The following is a 20,587-nucleotide window of genomic DNA, read 5'->3' as shown; positions in this document are numbered from 1 at the left end:
TGACTCCTGCACAGCCTTTTCCTACTGAGGCTTCCAACCACCAGGCCAAGCCAGGTGCCTCACCCAGCCCTATAGGACAGGGTGTGAGAGTGGGGCCGCCTCTCTGCCGGTTGCTGGCTCAGAGAGGCAGAGGTGGTGTCAGGGCTGGAGGGATCGGTGGCCTCGAGGCACCATGGCCCCTCGGGTAGGGTGCAGGTGGCTGGGCTGGATTCAAATGTGCATCTCACTGTTGGCTGGCCGATGAGATGTGGGGTGGCTTTCTCATGCCCCCACAGACCCTCCCACCCACCTAGTTCTATCCTGCCCCGGCTAGTGGCTCCGAACCCCAGCCAAGCAGAGCCAGGGATTTGGGCTTTTTCTGTCTGAAGGAGAGGAGTGGGCCTCTAAAGGGCCTCTCCCACCACTCCCACAGCAGACCACTGGCCTGGGGGCCTCCTGCAGGGGCCTGTGTGCCTGGCAGCCAACCTCACTGGGGATGAGCACCAGAACGCCTGGGGATAAAGTCTTCTCCTCCCACCTCCTGCTCCCCTCCTCCCTCTCCCTTCCTCCTGCCTTTCTTCCTCCTCCTCCACAAACACATGTTTCCAATTCCCTCTCAGGCCCCCTCTCCCCTCCCCAGCCCCTTCCCATTTCCTCTCTGAGGCATCCACTAGCATGTGGAACTCATTAGGAGACCCTCAGGGCTCGTAACCCAACTCTGGCCCAGGCTTGGGGAGGGGGCCCTGTCTGCAGCCCCCATGCTGAGCCACAGCGGCTTCCCCACATCTGGCCCCTGTCTGGCCCTGTGCAGTTACAGGCTGGAAAGCACAAGGAGCCAGCCGGTGCCGGTGGAGGAAGCATGGCCTGGCGGCCAGCTCATCTCACTCCTCTCCTCTCCAGCCACGTCCCGGCGCCTGGTGAGACATCTTAGCCCCAGCAGCTGGGCCAGGGTGGTTTCTGATCCCACCGGGGCAGCTGGACCTGTGTGTGAAAAGCAGATCCCAGGGCCACTTGAGCAGGCCCAAGGGTATGGGGTTCTGAGTGATGAACTCGATGGCCCTCAGCTTCCCATCTGAAAAACGGGAAGGGAAGTCCAGGGAAGAGAATATGGTACGTAGAACAGCCACCAGGCAACAGAGTTCCACATCCTCCCTGGAGGACACAGTGAAGGCCCGGTTCCATGGGCTGTTAGCGGAGGTTATGCAAAACAAACTGGTGCTATTGTCACCAGGATTTGGGAAATGCCAGGATGAACAAAGTAAAGACAACTACTTCCCTGAAGGATTGTCAGAGCCTTTAATACACTCCCATGCAGTGCAGCCACTGGGCCATAGAGTTCATGGTGTTTCCAGACATTTGACCACATGGTCCTTTTTATTGCAGCATACCTGGCAGGCCTGGGATTCTACAGAACCCACTTTAGAAAATGGTACAGAAAGAACAGTGAGGAGGCAGTAAGGATGGGTCAAAACCCCACAACAGGAAAAGCTCCCTGAGTGTCCCATCAGGAATTGTTACCTGCTGGGTCTGAGCAAAGGGTAGGAATTGATGGGGGTGACAGCAAAGGATGGGTGAGCAGGAGCCAGCGGGGGCTGGTGGGACCTCACTTGAGCCAGCTGGGTCCTGGTGACCCAGAGTTTCTCCCTGCGCTGATGTTTCTTCCCCGTGGGAGAACAGGCAGGTGAGTGGGCCGGCATGGGTGCAGAGGCTGGCAGGCAGGGCCTTCCCCAGGAGATGGGACCTGCACGGGCAGGCCCAGGGTGTTGGGAGTGTCCACACTACTCTCCCACTGCGACATCAGCCTTGGGATGGGCAGCCCCTGGCTCTAGGCTTGGACGAGCTCCTTTGTCCCCATTTCCCTATGGGGGCCAGCCTCTCTGCTTAGAGCCCTGTCTGCCCACACTGCCTGGCACAGCTGCTCACAGGCCCCCTCTCATCCCTTTGCTCCAGGGGGCTTCCCACACGGAGTCCTTGACTACCCCTAGGTCCTCTCTCTACTTTCTGGGCACAAAGAGGTTGAGCAGAAGGCAGGACCAGGCTCTTTACATAGCTCATCTGCTGCCTTGCAACACTCTTGCCTGGTAGACTGAAGCCCCATTTTATAGACCAGCGGTCCTCAACCTTTTTGGCACCGGGGACCAGTTTCGTGGAAGACAATTTTTCCATGGACTTGGGCTGGAGGCATGGTTTCGGGATGAAACTGTTCCACCTCAGATCATAGGCATTAGATTCTCATATGGCGCATGCAACCTAGATCCCTCTCATTCGCTGTCCACAATAGGGTTCGCACTGCTATGAGAATCTAATGCCAACGCTGACCTGATAGGAGGTGGAGCTCAGGCGGTTCTCCACAGCCCGGGATCTGGGGACTCCTTATAGAGGAAGAAACTGAGGCTTGGAGAGGGGAGGCCAGTGGTGGTCAAAATTGGAGCCAAGTGTCTTGGTCAGGCTCCCTTATCTCCACCCCAACCCAATCTTATCCCTGCCCTGTCCCAACACACATGGCACACTCACACCTTGGTCACCTGAGGGCCACATAGGGCTGTCCTGCTATGCCTGGCAAAGGGCCTGCCAGGTGGTCAGCACTTGACCTTCTCTGGCACAGGTGGGTCAGGCCAAGGCCACTCCTGCTGCCCAAAGTGCATAGGGGTAGTCGAGGGCCCATACCCAGCCACTTAGGACAAAGAGGCCTTTCCTTTCCCTCTAATGGGCCCAATGTGGAACTTCCGTCGCTGCCCCATAGTCCCTGGGAGTCAGGGGAGGCAGAAGGTACTGCCCTGCTTTATAGATGGAGAGATTAAGGCCCAGGGGCTGGGGCACTGCAGAGGCCCCCCAAGTGTGTAGCAGGCAGCAGAGCTGTGTTTCCCCAGCTCCATGGGCTCCAGCTCCTTGGGCCTTTTTGTTGTTCCTGGGAGCTCCAAGTCTGGGTAGTGCCCATGGCCTGGGGAATCCAGCTACCCCTCAGACTGAGTTCTTGGGCGGGGCCTTGGGGCTGTGGGCTGGCTGATGCTTCAGGGTCTCTGGGTAGGTCTCCAGCTCCAGCCAAATGCCTCCCCACACTCTTCAGCCCACCAGCCCTGGGCTCAGCTGCTCCTAGGGCTCAGGCTAGAGGGTTGTCCTGTTGGAGATGGGTGTCAGGGCAGTGCTGTCCTCTGCTAGGAGACTACGTAAGCCACGGGGAGGGGCAGGGAGGTGGGCAGGGGCCCAGGCAGAGTAGGCCCTCGTCCATCCTGTCCCCACCTTGGAGGGCCCACTAGGAGCCCTGAGAGAGCCATTGAACTCCTCCCTCCTCGAGGGCCTGATCTTTTCAGGAAGGGAGTCATCCAAGTCTTGAAGCATGTGCCCCTGTGGCCGGAGTCAGGCTGGGTGGGGCCAGGGCAGGAAGGGGAGTCCTTAGACTATTTCCTGCTGTTGCCTACCTGGGAACAGTCCGCATCCAGGTCCCGGCAGGCAGCTGGCCAGCTGAACCACGTGGAATGGTGCTGGGCTATGAGGCCTCAAGCCAGCAACCCTGCACCTGGGCCAGGCCAGCCGGCTCCCAAGCCATTTCCCAGCTTCATCATGGTCACCCTCACTGTCACCATCAATGCCTCATAGGAAGGATTCCTGAAAAACGGGGCCGTGTGGGCAGGCAGGGAGGGGACCAGACAGGCCCAGGCAGCAGGCAGATGCTAATGAGGCAATTAAGCCCCTGGCACATCCGCCCACGAGGTGCCATGAGAACTCCTGGCCTCTTTTGCCCTCCCCGCCTCAAAGGTTGGACTGTCTTCACTGTCAGGAACCTCCCACTGCCAGCTCTGCCAATCAAAAAACCATAGGTTGGTTTGGCAAAGACAGAACCAGGGCAACCCCCAGCCCCATCACTACTTCTTGCCATTGCTCTGGTTGAGCAAATGCCTGCCCGAGATGTCTTCTCCCCCTCCCCATCCCCTGCTCAAACCACCTGGGCTCCAGGCCCTTCCTGGCAGAGGTGGCCTTCAAAAGATCAGAAATTTTGAGCAGGGGGCCAAGAGTGCCATGGTGGCCAGGTGGGCATGCAGCTAAGGATTCCTGCTCCTGCAAAGCCCTGGCTCCCATCCCTCAGGCTCCCAGGTGGGCTCATGGCATGCAGCCCACAAGCCCTGGAGTGTAAGGCAGGGCGAGAGATCATCCCAGGGCAGAGATGCTGAGGATCGTGGGGAAGGGGATGCAAGAGGTGAGGGTGTAGCCCTCACCCGTGGCTTTGGAGCAGGGAACCCAGTCCACCTGGGTTTATCTGAGTCCTTTCCCCTTCTCCTCTGCCTGCCTCTGAGGCCCGAGGACATCAGATGCAGCACACCTGATTTCCCTGGGCTGTTGAGTGTCTTCTCCTGGCTCTCTAGGGATGACCTCCGTGTCAGCAGATGGGGTGCCCAGGTGAGTCAGAACCCCTGACCCAGCCCAGCCCCTCCTCCAGGCTTGAAGGGGGGTGGCGGTGGGGTATAGGACTAAAACCCAGGCTTAAGACCCCAGGGACCTTCAGGTCCATGAAGAGGTGGGAGTTTGGGCTCATTCTGTGGAGGACGGAGGAGCTGTAGCTGGGTGGGGGAAATCAAGGGCTATGGTCCAAGGCCAGGATGAGGCCTGCCAGGCAAGGTGCCAGCAGGTCCATCCCTTCATGTCAGGGAGCCCTCTGGCTCCAGAGACTCTCACTGAGTGACTCTGGGCAGGTCATACAGAACAGGCCGAGGCCCAAGGAGGGAATGGAAGTAAGAGGCTTCTGGAATCATCGAGTGTGGCAACGGAGGGCCAAAGATGTTTTGTTTTGTTTGTGGGTTTTGTTTGCTTTGGTTTTTTGAGACAGCTTCTCGCTTTGTCGCCCAGGCTGGAGTGCAGCGGCATGATCATGGCTTACTGCAGCCTTTGCCCCTCAGGCTCAAGAAATCTTTCCACCCAGTGTCCTGAGGAGCTGGGACTACAGACATGCACCACCACACCCAGCAATTTTTTTTTTTTTTTTTCTGTAGAGATGGGGTTTCGCCATGTTGCCCAGGCTGGTCTCGAACTCCTGAGTTCAAGTGATCCACCCACCTCAGCCTCCCAAAATGCTGAGATTACAGGTGTGAGCCACCACGCCTGGCCCCAAACATGTTTAAATCATAGGACCATGTGCTCATGGCTGACAACACAGAAGAGTCTAGAAGTAGGCCAGGGTTCCAATCCTGGCTCTGCCACTTCCCAGGTGCCCACTGTGGCCCTCAGAGGATGAGTGGATTTGGGGGACAGAATAAGAAGGTAGTCAAAGGCGAGAGCTGGGAGAAGAGGGTTTCAGCAGGGGGATCAATGAGGGCAGAGGCCCTGCAGAAGGAGCCCGGGCTGGGGAAGTGCGGGTGAGAGAGTGAAAGCGGCTGGAGAATCCAGGACGAGGAGAAGAGGGAGGGGAGGGGTCACAGAGCATAGTGTAGACTCTATGCAGAGTGTAGACTCTATGCCGGGGACAGTGGGAGGCTGTGGAGGAGGAGAGGCTGCCTCCACCTTCTCAAAAGATCCCTCTGGCTGCTGTGTGGGAAATGACTGTCGGGATGGAGGCAGAGGCCTGGAGAGGAGGCGCGGGAGGTGGTCTAGGGGAGAAGGGGGAGAATCTGGGCTGTGTAGTGGTGGCCAGATGGCTTCTGAAATTGAGTACTGGGATGGATTAGCCATCTCTGTCATGGAAGTGGAAAAGGCGTTTGGTAGCACAAATGTTCTGTGGAAGACAGAGCCCTTCTCTTTATGGGCATGCACAGCTGCCTGTCCTCCCAGTCTGTCTCCCACCCTGCTAGCGCTGGGCCTCCCCAGAGACGGGAAAGAGCTGGCAGAGCAGGGCTCCCTGTGGACTGTACTTGAGCCTGGAGGAGACTGGAGCCACAGTCAGAGCCAGCTGGGAACCCCTGGGCGTGGGAAAGGAGCTCTAGGTTTTTAGTCTGGAGCCCAGCCCGCTGCCACTGCTTGATTTGTGGCCATGGGCCTCAGTTTCTCCATTTGTCAAATGGGTTGGCAGTGCTCCCAGGGCTGATGCAAAGCCTGGATTCGAGGCCAGAAGGGAAGATGTTTTGAGACAGATGGGAGTGTGCAAGCCCATTAAGCCCAAGACAGCCTGTGTGGGAACTCATCACTGGGAGCCCAAGGTGGGCATCCACCCTCCCTGCAGACCGTCCTTCCCACTTGCCCGTGTTTATGTGTTTCCTTCCCATCACCTGGGCCACCATGACTCACCCCAGGCCTGGTGGGTGAGTGAGTAACTGGCTGGGGCTGGAGCCAGGCCCTTGGGCAAGACACTTCCCTTCCTGGGCCTCAGCTTTCCTATCTGTAGAACGGCCAGACAAGTCCTGCTCTGCTCACCCCACTGGGGAATCCGGGGTGAATACAGGGCTGAGGATGTGAAAGCAAGAGGCTGCAATGGAGTGGGGACAAAGCCGGGTGTGGCCTTTCTGCAGGAACAGAAACCAGGCCCTCTTGACATCAGTCCCAACTTGGCTCCCAGCAGAGTTTTAAATGCTCATTTGCCTAGGCTGACCAGCCCAGCAGATCCCCATTGCTCTGAGGGGGGGCCCCATGCCTGGGAGAGCTTGGAATGGAGGGCAGGGTGGGGCCCAGGACCTTGGTGACCTCATGGGAGATGGGACTTCAATGATGAAAGGGAGGCTAACCTAGGGGAAGAAGCCACAGAGGTGAAGCCCCACCCTAGACCCTGCAGGCTGAGGTGCCCTTAAGTGGGTAGAGGGTAGAAAATGCTGGACTTGGCCCGGGGCAGTGGCTCACACCTGTAATCGCAGCATTCTGGGAGGCTGAGGCGGGAGGATCACTTGAGCCCAGGAGTTCGAGGCTGCTGTGAGCTGTGGCCAAACCACTGCACTCCAGCCTAGATGACAGAGCAAGACCCTGTCTCAAAAAAACTAATAATAAAAATAAAACAAAATGAAGTAAAATGCTGGGCCCCACAGGAAAGGATTAGGAGAAGGTGCAGACTGTTGCAATGAGGCAGGGAAGGCCTCCTGAAGCTGTGGCCCCTAAGAAGCTGGAGATGATTTCAGAGGGTGGGGGCATGGAATGAAGACACATGTGGAGGCAGGGGCACTGTATCTGGCACACAGTGTAGGGAGCAAGCAGGAGGAAGTCAGGGTGAGCTGAGCTAGCGGTGGGGACAGGGAGGGCATAGCTGGTCTGGCTATGAACTAAAACCTAAGCAAATAGGTTTTAGCTTTCTTGCCTATGACAATCAGCTGGTCATGCCTGCTTGGAAGGGTTTTGAGACCAGGGCATGGCTCAGCAAGAAAATGTGCTGTGGTTGACTAGTAATGTCTGCCAGGGACAAAGCATGGAAGAGCAGTAGATGTGTGTCCTCTGTTTTCCATCCTTGGGCTGGCCCCTTGGGCTGTGATTGGAAAGGTACACCCTCAAGTGAGTGACCCCAGGGACTCCATGTGGAGAGGCTGGCCAAGGGCTTGCCCTGTCACTGCTGGGTGGGGAGCTCTGAGAGAGAAGAATTATGTTGGTCTGTGCCATCTGAGTCCCCCCTTCACTGTCCTGCACACTCCCTGGTATGGGGCAGGTGCTGAGAAAATGTCTGAGAATGAACAAGGAGGCTTCCCTCTTGGCCGGGCTCTCTCCTCCCTCTTCCCTTTGCCTTCTCCAAGCAGCCTTGGGGATTCCCCACAGATCTCCCAGGCCCTTGCTTCCGTCCTGCCATGTCTTGTGCTCTAATCATCCTGGGTGTGACCCACTTTTCTGCCAGGGCTACTTGCTCCCCCAGGCCCTGCACTCTCACCAGGTCTGCCCTGCACACCTGGGCAGGAGAGGGAGCAGATAAATAGGCACGTGGCTCCCCCACCCCAGAGCTGTCCCAGCTTTCCCACACTACACTGCCATTACCCAGGGCCTGGCAGGCCCCTGCTGGAAAGGCAGGGGTGGACCCCGGTTCCATCCAGAACCTGTTGCTATGGAGATACCAGCAACAGCCAATAGGACAATGTGAGCCTAGGTGACTAGAGGGCTGAGGGGAGAGGACCGTGCATCCCGCCAGCTTGGTAACCACCCCTCTGGAGGACATGTCTGTGGGTATCCCCCAATAGGAGTGATGAGCACCCAGATGTGGGTCTGGAAGCGTGTGTATCTACATACAACAGAGTGTGTGTGCACGTGTATTGTGTATTTTTGCACACATGTATAGGTCCTTATCTGTGTATTTCTGTACATACACTTACGTGCCCATGAGCATATGTGGTTATATGGGTAGGACTATGTGTGTTGGTGCCTGTGTTGTATGTATCCTTACATGTATATGTGTATGTGTGCAGCCAGGAGTTCTATACAGGGCAGAAGAGTTGCCAGCCCTTCACAGTCCTCTCCTGGCCTGGCTTAGATGCTGCTGTCTGAACACCGGCCCAGGCAGGCACCCCACCAAGGGTTGGGGAAGAAGCTGTCCCAAAGTTCAAGGGCAAGCAGACCAAGTCTAGGTCTCAGCAGGCCTCCATTGGAGCACCTCTCCAGCCTGGTGGAGCTGGTCTGGGCAGAGGCTGGCTTACTCTCCAGCAACAGGCACCAGAGACTGCTCAGCCCTTGCTCATCCCTTACAGTGGGATGTGAGACAGACCCATAGTAGAAAGCTGCCTCCTTAGCTTAGATTTGTGCCAGCCTCCTTAGGACCAGGAGGGCAAGGAGCTGACCCTCCCCTCGCCTCCTGTCCATTAGAAGCATGGTGGCCCGTTTGCAAGAAATCCATGGGCAGTAGTGGGAAAAGGTAAATCTGTTTCTTAGGCACTTGAACTGTTCTGATGACACAGCTCCTTGGTCAACCAGCCATATGAATGTGTGTGTTGGGGGGAAGCGGGTACATACTAGCTCACATTTGCTCTTAGGGACCCTCAGCTCCTCCCAGAGGAATAGCAAAGGGCCATGAAACATTCCCACCATGGCGAGGCCTTGTGCTGCCAGGAAGGCCCCTTCTCTGTGTGGTTCTGAGGTTGGATGTGTGCAGACAGGGAAGGCAGCTCCAGACGTGCCTTGTGGGTTCAGGCCTGGCAGTTGGCTGATCGCGATGAGAAGGGATGGCAGGAGGAGCAGCAGGCCTGAGGCAGGGCAGACTTGCCCCTGGGCGTTCCGGGTGACCAGTGTGGTGTGGTAGTGGATGGTGTTGGGTGGTGGACAGTGACTGTGATAGGGTGCAGAGCAAAGATGGGGTGAGGAGGGGACGGGGTCCTTGGAGCACGCAGCAGGGAAGCTAATCTGGGCCTGGATGATCAGAGGAGGCCTCTGTGCTCAGAGACTCTGAGCTGGGATCAGAAGGCAGGCAAAGGCTGAGGATGAAAACTGTCCAGGCAGGGGAAATACCTGTGCAAAGGCCTGGGGCTGTGTGGGAAGGAGGGACAGCCCTCAGAGAGTTCAAGCATGTCCCACCTGCACTTCCCCTCTCCCTCCTGAAACAAGCTCATCCCCAGGGACAGAGCTTTTCCAGCAGCCTCTTTCCCACTCCCCCACCCTGCCCCTCAGGGAGACCCTAGTGAGCTGGACACCCCTCCTGGGAGCTGCAGGTGAGGGAAGGCCTGAACCCTAAAGGCAGGAAAGACCACATTTCTAAAGAGGAAGAATGATTCCAAGGCCTTGGAATCACCCAGGGCACCAGGTTGCTGCCAAGAATGACCCTCTCCCTTGAGGGAAGCCTACAGCTGCCAGGCAAGGCCCCGGACAGGGACAGCTCTGGTCTCTTGCCATGTGACCATAGGCGAGTTCCTGCCCTGCTCTGGGCCTTGTAAGTCTGGGATTGAGGGTTCTTCCCCACAGTGAGAACCAAGACTTAGGGCCTTTCCTCCAACCTCCTCCAACCTGCCCGGTGGGGGCCCAGGGTCCTGCTGGCACATCAGGGGCTGGTTAATTTTCCTGCCAACCCTTTGCTTCCACTGTCACCCCCTCTCCACATGCTCCCCCTTCTCCTGCACTCATCCAAATCTGCCTCTCTTTACCTCCTTGTTAGAGGACGCCCTCTCCTCCTGCTGCGGGAGCTTTTCACACATTCTCACAGATCTCTCCTCCAGGGTGTATCCCCCACTTTTGGGCTACTGCTCGTAATGCACCGATTAAGGCGTAGTTCGAGTTTGATGCTCACCCTGATCAGAGGATTGAGTAAACGGCTAGGCTGGAGGTGGCTCAGGAGTCTAAAGGGAGAGAGACAGGAGTCATTGCAGGCTAATGTGAGGGATGGCGGGACCCCTTTCCTCTCTCTAGGGTAGTTCTTCCTCATGCCTGGGTAGTGGGGGCTGGGGAGGCTCAGAGGAGGCTCCCATTTCAGTTGTTCCCTTGCTAGTGAGAGCAATGGCCCATTCCTCACCAGGCACTCAGAAGCGAGTATGCTTCAGTGCCGTGGGACACGCGCCCAGTCTCACTTGAGGACAGCATGAGCCTCCTGTTGATGTGACTCTGGCCTGCCCCTCAGGGATGTCACCCTGACTTATTGGGCACTTGACACCTTCTTGAGCTACCATGGACCCGTCTGGGGAGGGAACACCAAGACCAGTCTCTGCCCTAGAGAAAGAGGGGTCTGTGTTCATCCTGTGGTAGGCCTCGGAGAGCACCCAGACCGGCATCCAACCCCATGGTGGAGCAGAGGGGAGAGGTAGCCAGGCCTGAGTGGAGGATGGAGGCTCCACTGTTGTCACTCCGGCTCCAGGCAGGCTGGTACTCAGGAGGCCCTCAGCAAGGCTTGCTGAGTGAATGGTGCGCTGCTCAGCAGCTCACCCTCCCCTGGGAGTTTGCTCAGGCCTCTTTTTTGAGTGCTGCCTCCATCCCTGACAAGCAGCATCCAGCCTGCCAGCCGAGAGGCCTGTCCTCAGACCACGTCCTCCCAGCCGGATGGATTCATAGACGGATTGGGCTCAGTCCACACTAGCACTCTCCTACACTGGGAGACCCAAGGCCCAGAGGGAAGAACCATACTAAGGTCACAGGACACACCTGCAAGTGGCAGGACAGAATCTGGGTCTTGGCATCTCGGGCCCTGGAAGCTCTTTCCACAGGCCCAGGACCCCCAGGACAACCTTGGGCGGAGAGTTGCTTCTCCTTTCACACTCTGAGAGTGTGACTGTGGGAGAGACCCCTGCTCCTTTGGGATACAGCCCTGTGGCCCAGGATGAAACTCTTCCGAAAGACTATCCCTCGCTTGAAAGACAGGCGGGGACTGCTCCTGAGTCACCCCTTTTCGTGCCTTCTGGTCAGAGGTTAGCGGAAAGCTCAAATCCTCGGGGTTCCAGAGGCCGTCCCTCAAGCACCAGCGCTCCCCCAGTCAGGGATGGGGGCAAGGTGTCTCAGAGCCGACCAGCCTCGGGCGGAGTCGGGGGGTTAAGCCCCAAGGAGGGGCACCCCGCCAGGCAAAAGAATGGACCAGATAGACGGCAGGGTCCAGCCTCAAGCTGCCACCCTGGCTCCGTAGGGAAAGCACTGCAGGTCCTACGCAAGCGCGCCGCCTGTGTCTAGCCGCTTTGTTCTAGCGCTACCTGCGGGTCCATTCACCTCCGCTGCCCCGCCTGCCTGCAAATCCACACACAGGGCGGGCGGAGGCCCCGCCCACTTCCCCGCCCTGGGTGGAAACCGCGGCGGGCCCCGCCTCCCTCCGCCACCGCCTCTTTCGGCCAGGATTGGCCATCTGCATGGCAGGCGCCCGCCTACCGCGGAAGTTGATTGGTCCGTTGAGAGGGAGGCAGGGGAAGGAAAGCTGATTATAAAGGAGCGTTCCCCTCCCACCGGCCCCGTGGAAAAAGTCACGTGGCGCTTCACTGGGCGCCTGTCACCACCCCGCTTGTAAAGCTTTCTTAAAGGGCTCGCGATCCCTTCCCATAGCTGGTCCTTTCCAGGATTTCTCCACCCCGCCCACGGAAGGTGGCACGGCCCTGAGTCTTCTACCCCGCCAGTTGCCCAGGTCCTGATTTCCCATCAGGCCTGCTGGCGTGAGACGCTCCCCCTCAGGTCTGGAGCCTGTGACCGTCAGGGGAACGATGAGGTCCCCTGAAACTGTGACCGCCTAGCACAGTGCCTGGCACGTAGTAGGCGTTCAATTCTCATTTGTTGAATGAACTCGATGACAGAAAAAATGAATGGGATGACAGGCGGGAGGAGGAGAGGTTGCTCCGCTTGACCATCCCCCCCACCACGCCCCGTCCCAGGAAAACTATGCTGTTGTGAATGTGGGGTGGGGGTGCCAGGCATAGGACGCCCCCAGGGCCTCTCTTCCCGCAGTGTCCAGAAGAGCTTGGGAGCACGCGCAGAGTGAACCCATGAGGGCGTCTAGGCCGGGGTCCCTAGGCGGATCGTAGTCAGCTCGGAGCTAGTCCAGGGGGCAACGGTGCGGAGGCGGTGGGGGAGGGCCCCGCCGCTGGTCTCCCGGGCTCGGGTCGCGAGCGCGCCCGCGTACCCCGTGGGGAGGGGCGGTGGAGGCGCTGCGCCTTTAAGCCCGGGCGCCGGCCCCCGCGGCCCCGCCCCCCGGAGAACGCCTCGGCGCGCGGCCGCCGGAGCCGCCGTTTAATTGGGGCTGTCAGGCCGCGGTGCGCGCGGAGGGCCGGGCGGGCGGGCGGGCGGGACGGAGGCCGGGAGGCCGGGAGGCCGGGGCGGCGGGCGCGCAGCTCGGCGGGAGGCGGGCGCCCGGAGACGCGGCTGGGGCCCGCGCGGCCGGGGCGCCGTCCCAGGGCAGGGCTGCCCGGCCCCGGCCCCGGGCCGCCCGCGCTCCCCATGAAAAACCAGCTCCGCGGCCCCCCAGCGCGGGCGCACATGTCGACTTCGGGGACGGCGGCGGCTGGGGGCACCCGGGCGGGGTCCGAGCCCGGTGCGGTGTCGGGGTCCGGCGCAGGCACCGGGGCGGGCGCGGCGACGGGGGCAGGGGCCATGCCCTGCAAGAGCGCCGAGTGGCTGCAGGAGGAGCTGGAGGCGCGCGGCGGCGCGTCCTTGCTGCTGCTCGACTGCCGGCCGCACGAGCTCTTCGAGTCGTCGCACATCGAGACGGCCATCAACCTGGCCATCCCGGGCCTCATGTTGCGCCGCCTGCGCAAGGGCAACCTGCCCATCCGCTCCATCATCCCCAACCACGCCGACAAGGAGCGCTTCGCCACGCGCTGCAAGGCGGCCACCGTGCTGCTCTACGACGAGGCCACGGCCGAGTGGCAGCCCGAGCCCGGCGCTCCCGCCTCCGTGCTCGGCCTGCTCCTACAGAAGCTGCGCGACGACGGCTGCCAGGCCTACTACCTCCAAGGTGAGGGCGGCACCGAGACGCCTTACGGGATCGGGGCCCCCCCGCGACTCCCTGACGCCCCCCTTGGAGGCGCTTTCCTCTCCACGCGCTCGGCCTACCCCTCTGGGCGCCACGTCGTCCCCGGCCCGCATCCGCCCTCCTGGAGCCGGGTCCCCACTGTGTCGTTTGGCAGGCGCGGGGCTCCCTCTGCGCCCCCTTTCTCGGCAGGATTCGAGTGGGTGGAACAAACTTTCCCCTGCCTGGGGTTTCCTTTTTTTCCTGTTGATGGGGCGACAGTAGTACCTGGGCTCCAGTGGAGCCCCTCAGAGGTGGAAGGCGCCGCCTCCCAGAACCGTAAAAGCGGCAGGGCGCCCAAGTCCAGCCTAGAATTCGTGTTTCTGGAAGGCCAGGATCAGGAAGGGCACCTTTCATAGCACCATCCTCACCTCCAGCGCATGGAGACCATTTGGGTTGGGGTCTCCTGGATCCGGGAATTGCTCCTTCCACCGGAGAATTGCCGCCTCTAGGAGGCGCTTGGGGCAGGGTATGGGCAGGCTCCATTGCCCTGGCCCGGGTCTCTCGGGACCCCCAGGTCCCTAGCCTGCTGCCCCGGAGCTTGCAGAAGGGAGAGGTAGCACCGGGGGGGCGAGTGGCTGAGGCCGGTGTTTCCAATTAACATTCCAAAATGGCCTCTTGCTGGCAGCGGGGCGGGCGGGAGGGGAGGGGAGGCCTGCGGCACCCTCGGGCGCAGGGCCCATGCCTCGCTGCAAGGGGCTCCCCATTTCTCCTGTCCCTGTATCGCCCCAGTGGCCCTCCCCCGCTGCAGGTCCAAGGCTGGGGGTGGGGCTTGTGTTCTAAGGGAGGGTTCTGGAGAAGTGGAGCCAGGACCCCCTTCAAAAACCTGCCCTTGCTGGAGGAAGGGGCCAGCCAGTACCTTCCAACTACCCTCCCCAGCTGTAGTTTCGGGGCTGGGCAACCACTAGACTCCCATTCAGGAAGCCCAGGACCTCTCTGCCTCTAACTGAGCCAGATGTGGCTCTGGCACCTGTGGTCTCATCTATAAGAGGAGTTTGCCAACCCAGAGGTGCTGGCTAAGATGGGGTTGTCTGCTTTTCTTTACCACTTGGCTGTTACTGAACACCCATGGGTGCTAGGTGTGCGTGGGAGCTGCAGAAGAGGAATTAGCTGGGGCCTGTCCTCAAGTGCCCTAAAGCTGGTGCCATGGCTGGGGGCCCTGAAGTGTTATGGGTACCAGTTTGGAGTCCAGGCACGTCACTTCACCTTCTGGGGCCTCAGTTTCCTTATCTGTGAAGTGGTCATGGTTTAGATGGAGAGAACACGAGAGAGGGCACACGTGTAACATGCTTGGCATGGCCCATGCTGACCGTGGGTGCTGTGGTGTTTGGCGTGCAGAGTCCTGGCCATCTCTGGTCTTGTGCAGCCCATCTGGGCTCTCACCAGCCTCTCACCCAGGCCCTGTCTCACCCCGGACACAGGTGGTTTCAACAAGTTTCAAACAGAGTACTCTGAGCACTGCGAGACCAACGTGGACAGCTCTTCCTCGCCGAGCAGCTCGCCACCCACCTCAGTGCTGGGCCTGGGGGGCCTGCGCATCAGCTCTGACTGCTCCGACGGCGAGTCGGACCGAGAGCTGCCCAGCAGTGCCACCGAGTCAGACGGCAGCCCTGTGCCATCCAGCCAACCAGCCTTCCCTGTCCAGATCCTGCCCTACCTCTACCTCGGCTGCGCCAAGGACTCCACCAACCTGGACGTGCTCGGCAAGTATGGCATCAAGTATATCCTCAATGTCACACCCAACCTACCCAACGCCTTCGAGCACGGCGGCGAGTTCACCTACAAGCAGATCCCCATCTCTGACCACTGGAGCCAGAACCTCTCCCAGTTCTTCCCTGAGGCCATCAGCTTCATTGGTAGGTGCTGTGTGCTGGGCAGGGGGGTGTGGGTGCATCAAGGTGTATGCAGGACTCTGGGTGGCGCCCCCGCCTGACTGGGTACCTCTGGGCGTGTTGAGACCTGTGTGTGCCCTACGTGTGCCAGCGTGTGCCCGTGGGTGTACCCAGGCCTACTGTGAGTCACCGAGTCCCTTGGGCCCCTCTACCTGTTGGGGCCTGAGCAGTCTCCTGAGTCCTGAGCTCCCCCTAGCTGACAGCACGTCATGGGCTCTCTGCTGTCCAGCTTGTGTTTTCCTGGCTTAGATGTTGTTTCGGGCTTAGCAAGCTGAAACATCACAGCGCACAGACCTCCCACGGGTCTCACTTGCTCCGCATCACGCCTCAGCACACATGTCTCTCCAGGATGGGGTTGTCATAGTGCCTCTTTGGGCTTTAATGTGGACCTAAGAGGGCTGAAAGGTAGCCCTGGAGCCAGAGGCACACCCCAAACAGGCAGCTATTGAAATGTGGTGACTGCTAGCTCAGTCAGCCTCCAGATGCTCTCTGTAGCCTGTAGGGCTTGCTTGGAGTGTAGGGAGGAGTGTAAGAGAAGGTGGGGGAGTGGAGAAAGGCCTTCCCCAGAGCAGTGTGTCCTGCTGTCTGGCTTAGTGCCCTTCGAGTCCCTGTATCCCCAGCCTCAGCAGACTCGGGTCCCCACTGCTTTCTCCTTGGCCAGCTGGAGGCTGAGACCACAGGTCATCTCCCCTGGCCCAGGGTGCAAGGAAGGGGCACGAGGGCTCAGGATGAATGTAAACGCTCTATCTCTGAGCCTGGTGACCCAATGTTTCTGCCCAGCCTCCAGTGGCAAGGTGTGGGGGTGGCCCGGGCTGTCTTTTCCCGATGGTGGCTGTGTCCAGTGGAGGGCGTTTTGGTGTCGGCTGGGCTGGGCTAGCTTTAACAACAGGAAGTGGGAGGCTTCCCCGCCTCATCCGCTTACTGGGAACCAAAAGTAGGTGCCTGGCTGGGAGGAAGGAAGGAAGCTGAGGCCTGGGGGAGGGGCTGCAACTGGGGCTGCCTGGAGCTTCTCAGCCCTGCCCCCCACCCCCTGGGTCAAGAGGGCTAGGGGTGCTGCCTCAGCATTTGAACTCCCCCAACGAGGGAGGGGAATAGAGAGAGGGAAGCAGGCTTCGCCAGGCTGGGCCTGGCTAGTGGGTACCTTTATCCTTCCTGAAAGCTCCTCCCCGTCTGGGTAGGGGGACCTTTTTCCTCATTTGACAAGTGAAGGAATTGAGGCCCAGGCATCCCTTAGGAGTCAGTGGGACAGGATCAGTCACCAGCTACACCCTGAAAAGGCCAAAAATAAAGCCAGCAGAAACAGACTGTCTTTGGATCACCTGGAGGTGGGTTTGGAGGCCAGGTGTTCCTCACATCCTGGTGTTACCACTGGAGGCTGGTCCCAGCACCCCCTTCTCCCACCCCCAATCTCGAGGTCAGACCACACAGCTCCTCATGAAGCTGCAATGTCTGTCTCCTTGCCAGATGATCCTGCCCCAGTGCCTTAGCTATGGGGCCCCCTGTCAGTCCCTGAGTCTGGAGGAAGCACCTACTGTATGCTTTACTCCTTGGTTGGGAGGGGATGGGAGAGGAAGCTCTGTCAGGACAAAGGCAACGAAGAACAGTGGGTGAACCCGTGTGTCATCTTGTAGGAAGGCATTGATTGCGTGCTAGCTGTGTGCCTGGCTCCTGGAGGGTTCAGAGTCAGGGTGGTGGGGACATCAAGGACCCCATGGCTGCCTCTTGTGAATCTATGTCCCTGGCACAGCTGTGGCACACAGAGAGGCAGCTGCCCCAGGGTCCAGGAGAGATTACAGGACTGAGTTGTTCAGTAGCTCGGCCAGTATTTATTGAGCTTCTATGTGTCAGACAGAGGAGTCTGAGGGTGGCACTGGGGGAAGCTGGGAGGGTTGGAGGGGAAAGGGGACAGGAAGGTTGGCCCCATCCAGTCAGCTGTGGTAGGAGATATCACTGACACATGGGCCTGCTGAGGAAGGTCTAGCAAGTGGCAGGGGTGGGGCCCATTTAAGCACACCTCACTTATGAAGCCCCATCACAAGTGATAGTATGGCCATCATCCCAGTCCCTGTGTCTTAGGAGCTGGAGTTAAGGCCTTGGGGACTAGCTGGGCAGACGGCAGAGCGAAATGCAGGGCCAGGCCACCTACTTCCTTCCAGAGGAGCCTCCCTCAGGCCACTTTCCTAGAAGACTCTCAGGGACAACCCATGGGAGCGGCTCCAAGAGAACCAGCCCAGCCCCCAGTCCCAGGTCATGGCCTGGCAGCAGCGGGCGCTGAGCTAGGAGGAGCTTCTGTGTGGCCTTGGGCTTGCCACTTTGTCTCTGTGTCTGTTTCCTCGTTGATAAAATGGGCTTACTGGCCATGGTGCAGATGACCCAAGAGGATGCAGGTGACACCCGTGACAGCAGTCGTTAACGCACATGGCAGTGGTAGGACTAGCCATGATCACAGGCATTACAGTAGTTCATGTTTGTTGACCCCTCACTTGGCTCAGGTCCTTATGAGACCACTGTGCATAAATAGGCCCATTTTATAGATGAGGAAACAGACACGGGTGTCCAGTGCCTTGGGGCTAAAGTGTGCAGAGCCCTCTCCACAGCAGTGCTGTTGACCTCTATTCCAAGTTGCTGCCCTACCCACACTGGGCTTGGCCAGGTCCCTCAGGGGTCGGGCAAGACCAGCCAGCGACCATGCTGCCCTCTGTGCCCCAGCCCCACCTGCCCACCCATGTGGGAAGGCTCCTTGAAGGAGGCACCTCCCTGACCCATGCCAATGTGTTTCAGACGAAGCCCGCTCCAAGAAGTGTGGTGTCCTGGTGCACTGCCTGGCAGGCATCAGCCGCTCAGTGACGGTCACTGTGGCCTATCTGATGCAGAAGATGAACCTGTCACTCAACGACGCCTACGACTTTGTCAAGAGGAAAAAGTCCAACATCTCGCCCAACTTCAACTTCATGGGGCAGCTGCTGGACTTTGAGCGGACGCTGGGGCTAAGCAGCCCATGCGACAACCACGCGTCGAGTGAGCAGCTCTACTTTTCCACGCCCACCAACCACAACCTGTTCCCACTCAATACGCTGGAGTCCACGTGAGGCCTGGTGCACGGGGGGCATGGCACCAGGCCCCTGCTCGGCTCTCCACAGGGCTAGGTGGGAGAGCCCAAGCCCGCCACCTCTGGCCTGAGGAACCCCCAGATGTCACCTGTGCCCAGAGGCCCAGGCTGATCGGTGTCGGAGCGCCCCTCACCATCCTTGGGGGCAGGGCCCGCAGGCAAGGTCTCCCACTGCAGGGCTTGCTGGAGAGGCCTCGGCTCTTGGACACGTGGCTTTGGGCATCCACCAGGGCCTCATCCTGTCCAGGACGCTCCTTTCTGCTGACGGCCCAGCCAGTTTGGCTGTTTTTTAAAGACACATCCACGGACCTGAGTTTACTTTTTACTTTTGGCAGGTAAATCCAAGCTCCCTGGAGCACAAAGAGTGTTTGAGCTCTTCTTGATTTTTCTTTTTTTTTTTTTTTTTTTTTAACAAAAAGTGTTATTTTCAGGCTACATGCAACAGTGGATTGTATAACCCAGTATTTCATCCCTTTCCTGATCCTGCAAGAGAGAGAAATGTTACCAGTTTTGTTTTTCGTTCAATTTCAAAAAGCAAGTATCGTGTTTGTTTTTGTTTTTGTTTTTTAATGGAAAAGACAGACGCCATGTTGACCTTGACCAAATGCGTTTTGCACATGTGTGAAGCCTCTGTTTCCTCAGCGGGCCCTTCTTGAAGGGGTGGCTTACTGCTCTTCAGGTATTGGGACCCCCGGTCGTGCCGCCTCCCACCCTTGGCCCAGTCTGACTTAGCCCTGCATTCGCCTGTGATGACTGCTGCAAGTTGTGATTGGTGGGCTGGATGGTGGTCTTTGCATTTTCTGCCGTCTCATCCATCCCTCTGGTGGTCCCTGCAGACCTCCCTGAGGCAGAAGGTGGGGAACCTGGGGCCCTGCCGCTGTCCCCCAGGAGGTGGGCCGCAGGGGGCTGCCAGGCAGTAGCATTAGCCCTCTGGGGTCAGCCCCTAAGAAGGCCTGGGCTCTGAGCCCTTTTATATACTTAGGCACTACTTCTGTCTGTCTGTCTGTCTCTCTTCCTCTCCCTCTCTTTCTTTCTCTCTCCCCCACTCCCTCTCTCTTCCTTTTCTCTCTCTTGTTGTAACTGGGAGTGGAGGCCCAGTGGCTGGGGAGACCTTAGGTGGTGGGGCCCAGCCCGACCTCCAGGTTCTTCCTTCTCCCTAGCTGTCGCTTTGGTCTGGCCACTCCCAGCCCCCTTGTCCCCTTGGAAGCTTGCCCTGCCCTCATCTTGCCCATGCCTTCTACTGCCAGGAGACTTGCACCCATTTCAACCCTAGGGCGGGGGCAAGTGGGGCAAGGATGGACCAGCAGAAGGGGGGTAAGGCTCTGTTCACTTCCCCCTGCCTCCACAGAACGAAGCCACGGATTCCGTTATCTTCCTCCAGTTTTGTTCCTTCTCCAGCCTCAGTTCCACCAGGTGTCAGGACTGCATGGGGGCCTGGGGCAGGCAGAGGAGTCAGGCCAGGGTCCCTGACGGAGCAGCACTCAGCATGTGAGTGAGGCCACAGAAAAACTCTGCCCCACTGCTTCTTACCTCACGGGGGTGGCTTTCAGGGATTCTTTAGGGCAGCAGATTAAAATCTTGCCACAGTCGAGAAATTGACAACAAGCTTCCATGCTGTACATGGTTCTCTTTTTCTCTCTTTTATTTTTAAAAAGAAAACCCAGAAAGATGTACCAGATTTGTGTAAATGAGGGTATGCCAGAAGGTGGCCAGTTTTGCTTTATGATCTTATGAAGGAAGATTTGTGACCCTACAAATATATATACACACACATACATATATATATATATCCCGAACCAACAACGGGACTTTGTTTATATTGCAAATAAATATTATTTTTTCTTTAAAATGAGTCGTGTCCGATAAGGGCTTGGGGCCTGGGAAGGAGGGGAAGGAGTGCTGTCGACAGGCATCCTAGTGCCTGCTCTGTGTGAGGCACTGGCCTGGTTCTGCTTGGGGTCTGCTGGCCACTTAGACTAATCAAGGTGCCCCGCAGATGGGAGGGAGCAGCCACAGTTTCTGGATGAACTGGGGCAGGTGGCATTTCCCCAGCCCTTAGGCACTGGCAGGCAGAGGCATCAGGGCTTTCTCTGTGGGCTTCTGCTGAAATCAAGGCTTGGAGAGGTTGTATATACCAAGTTCACACAACTGAGTCCTGACTCGCCCTTCATTGTCCGAGGCTGTCTGCTTAGGCATTTCCCAGATTGCAGCCCCCAGGACCCTAACTCTTTCTCTTGCTGCCGTGTGGGTGAGAGGGGAATGTGCATTCAACCCTGCCCCTGCAGGTCCTGAGATGTCAGTGGGTAGTGACAGGTCAGCCCTTCT

The 20,587-nt window shown here is 58.7% G+C and overlaps 1 protein-coding gene across 1 annotated transcript; it reads left to right on the top strand.

Annotated features, from left to right (window-relative positions):
* Positions 1-12,550: 12,550 nt before the first annotated feature.
* DUSP7 (dual specificity phosphatase 7) lies at positions 12,551-20,111 on the top strand. Its single transcript, XM_009445579.5, has 3 exons — positions 12,551-13,207; positions 14,683-15,117; positions 17,935-20,111. The coding sequence occupies exons 1-3, from the start codon at positions 12,691-12,693 to the stop codon at positions 18,240-18,242; spliced, it is 1,260 nt and encodes a 419-aa protein (XP_009443854.1). The 5' UTR covers positions 12,551-12,690; the 3' UTR covers positions 18,243-20,111.
* The last annotated feature ends 476 nt before the right edge of the window (positions 20,112-20,587 follow it).

The sequence above is a fragment of the Pan troglodytes genome, chromosome 2 (assembly GCF_028858775.2).
Source record: "Pan troglodytes isolate AG18354 chromosome 2, NHGRI_mPanTro3-v2.0_pri, whole genome shotgun sequence".
Taxonomy (NCBI): domain Eukaryota; kingdom Metazoa; phylum Chordata; class Mammalia; order Primates; family Hominidae; genus Pan; species Pan troglodytes.
This window is presented reverse-complemented; position numbering and strand designations above follow the sequence as displayed.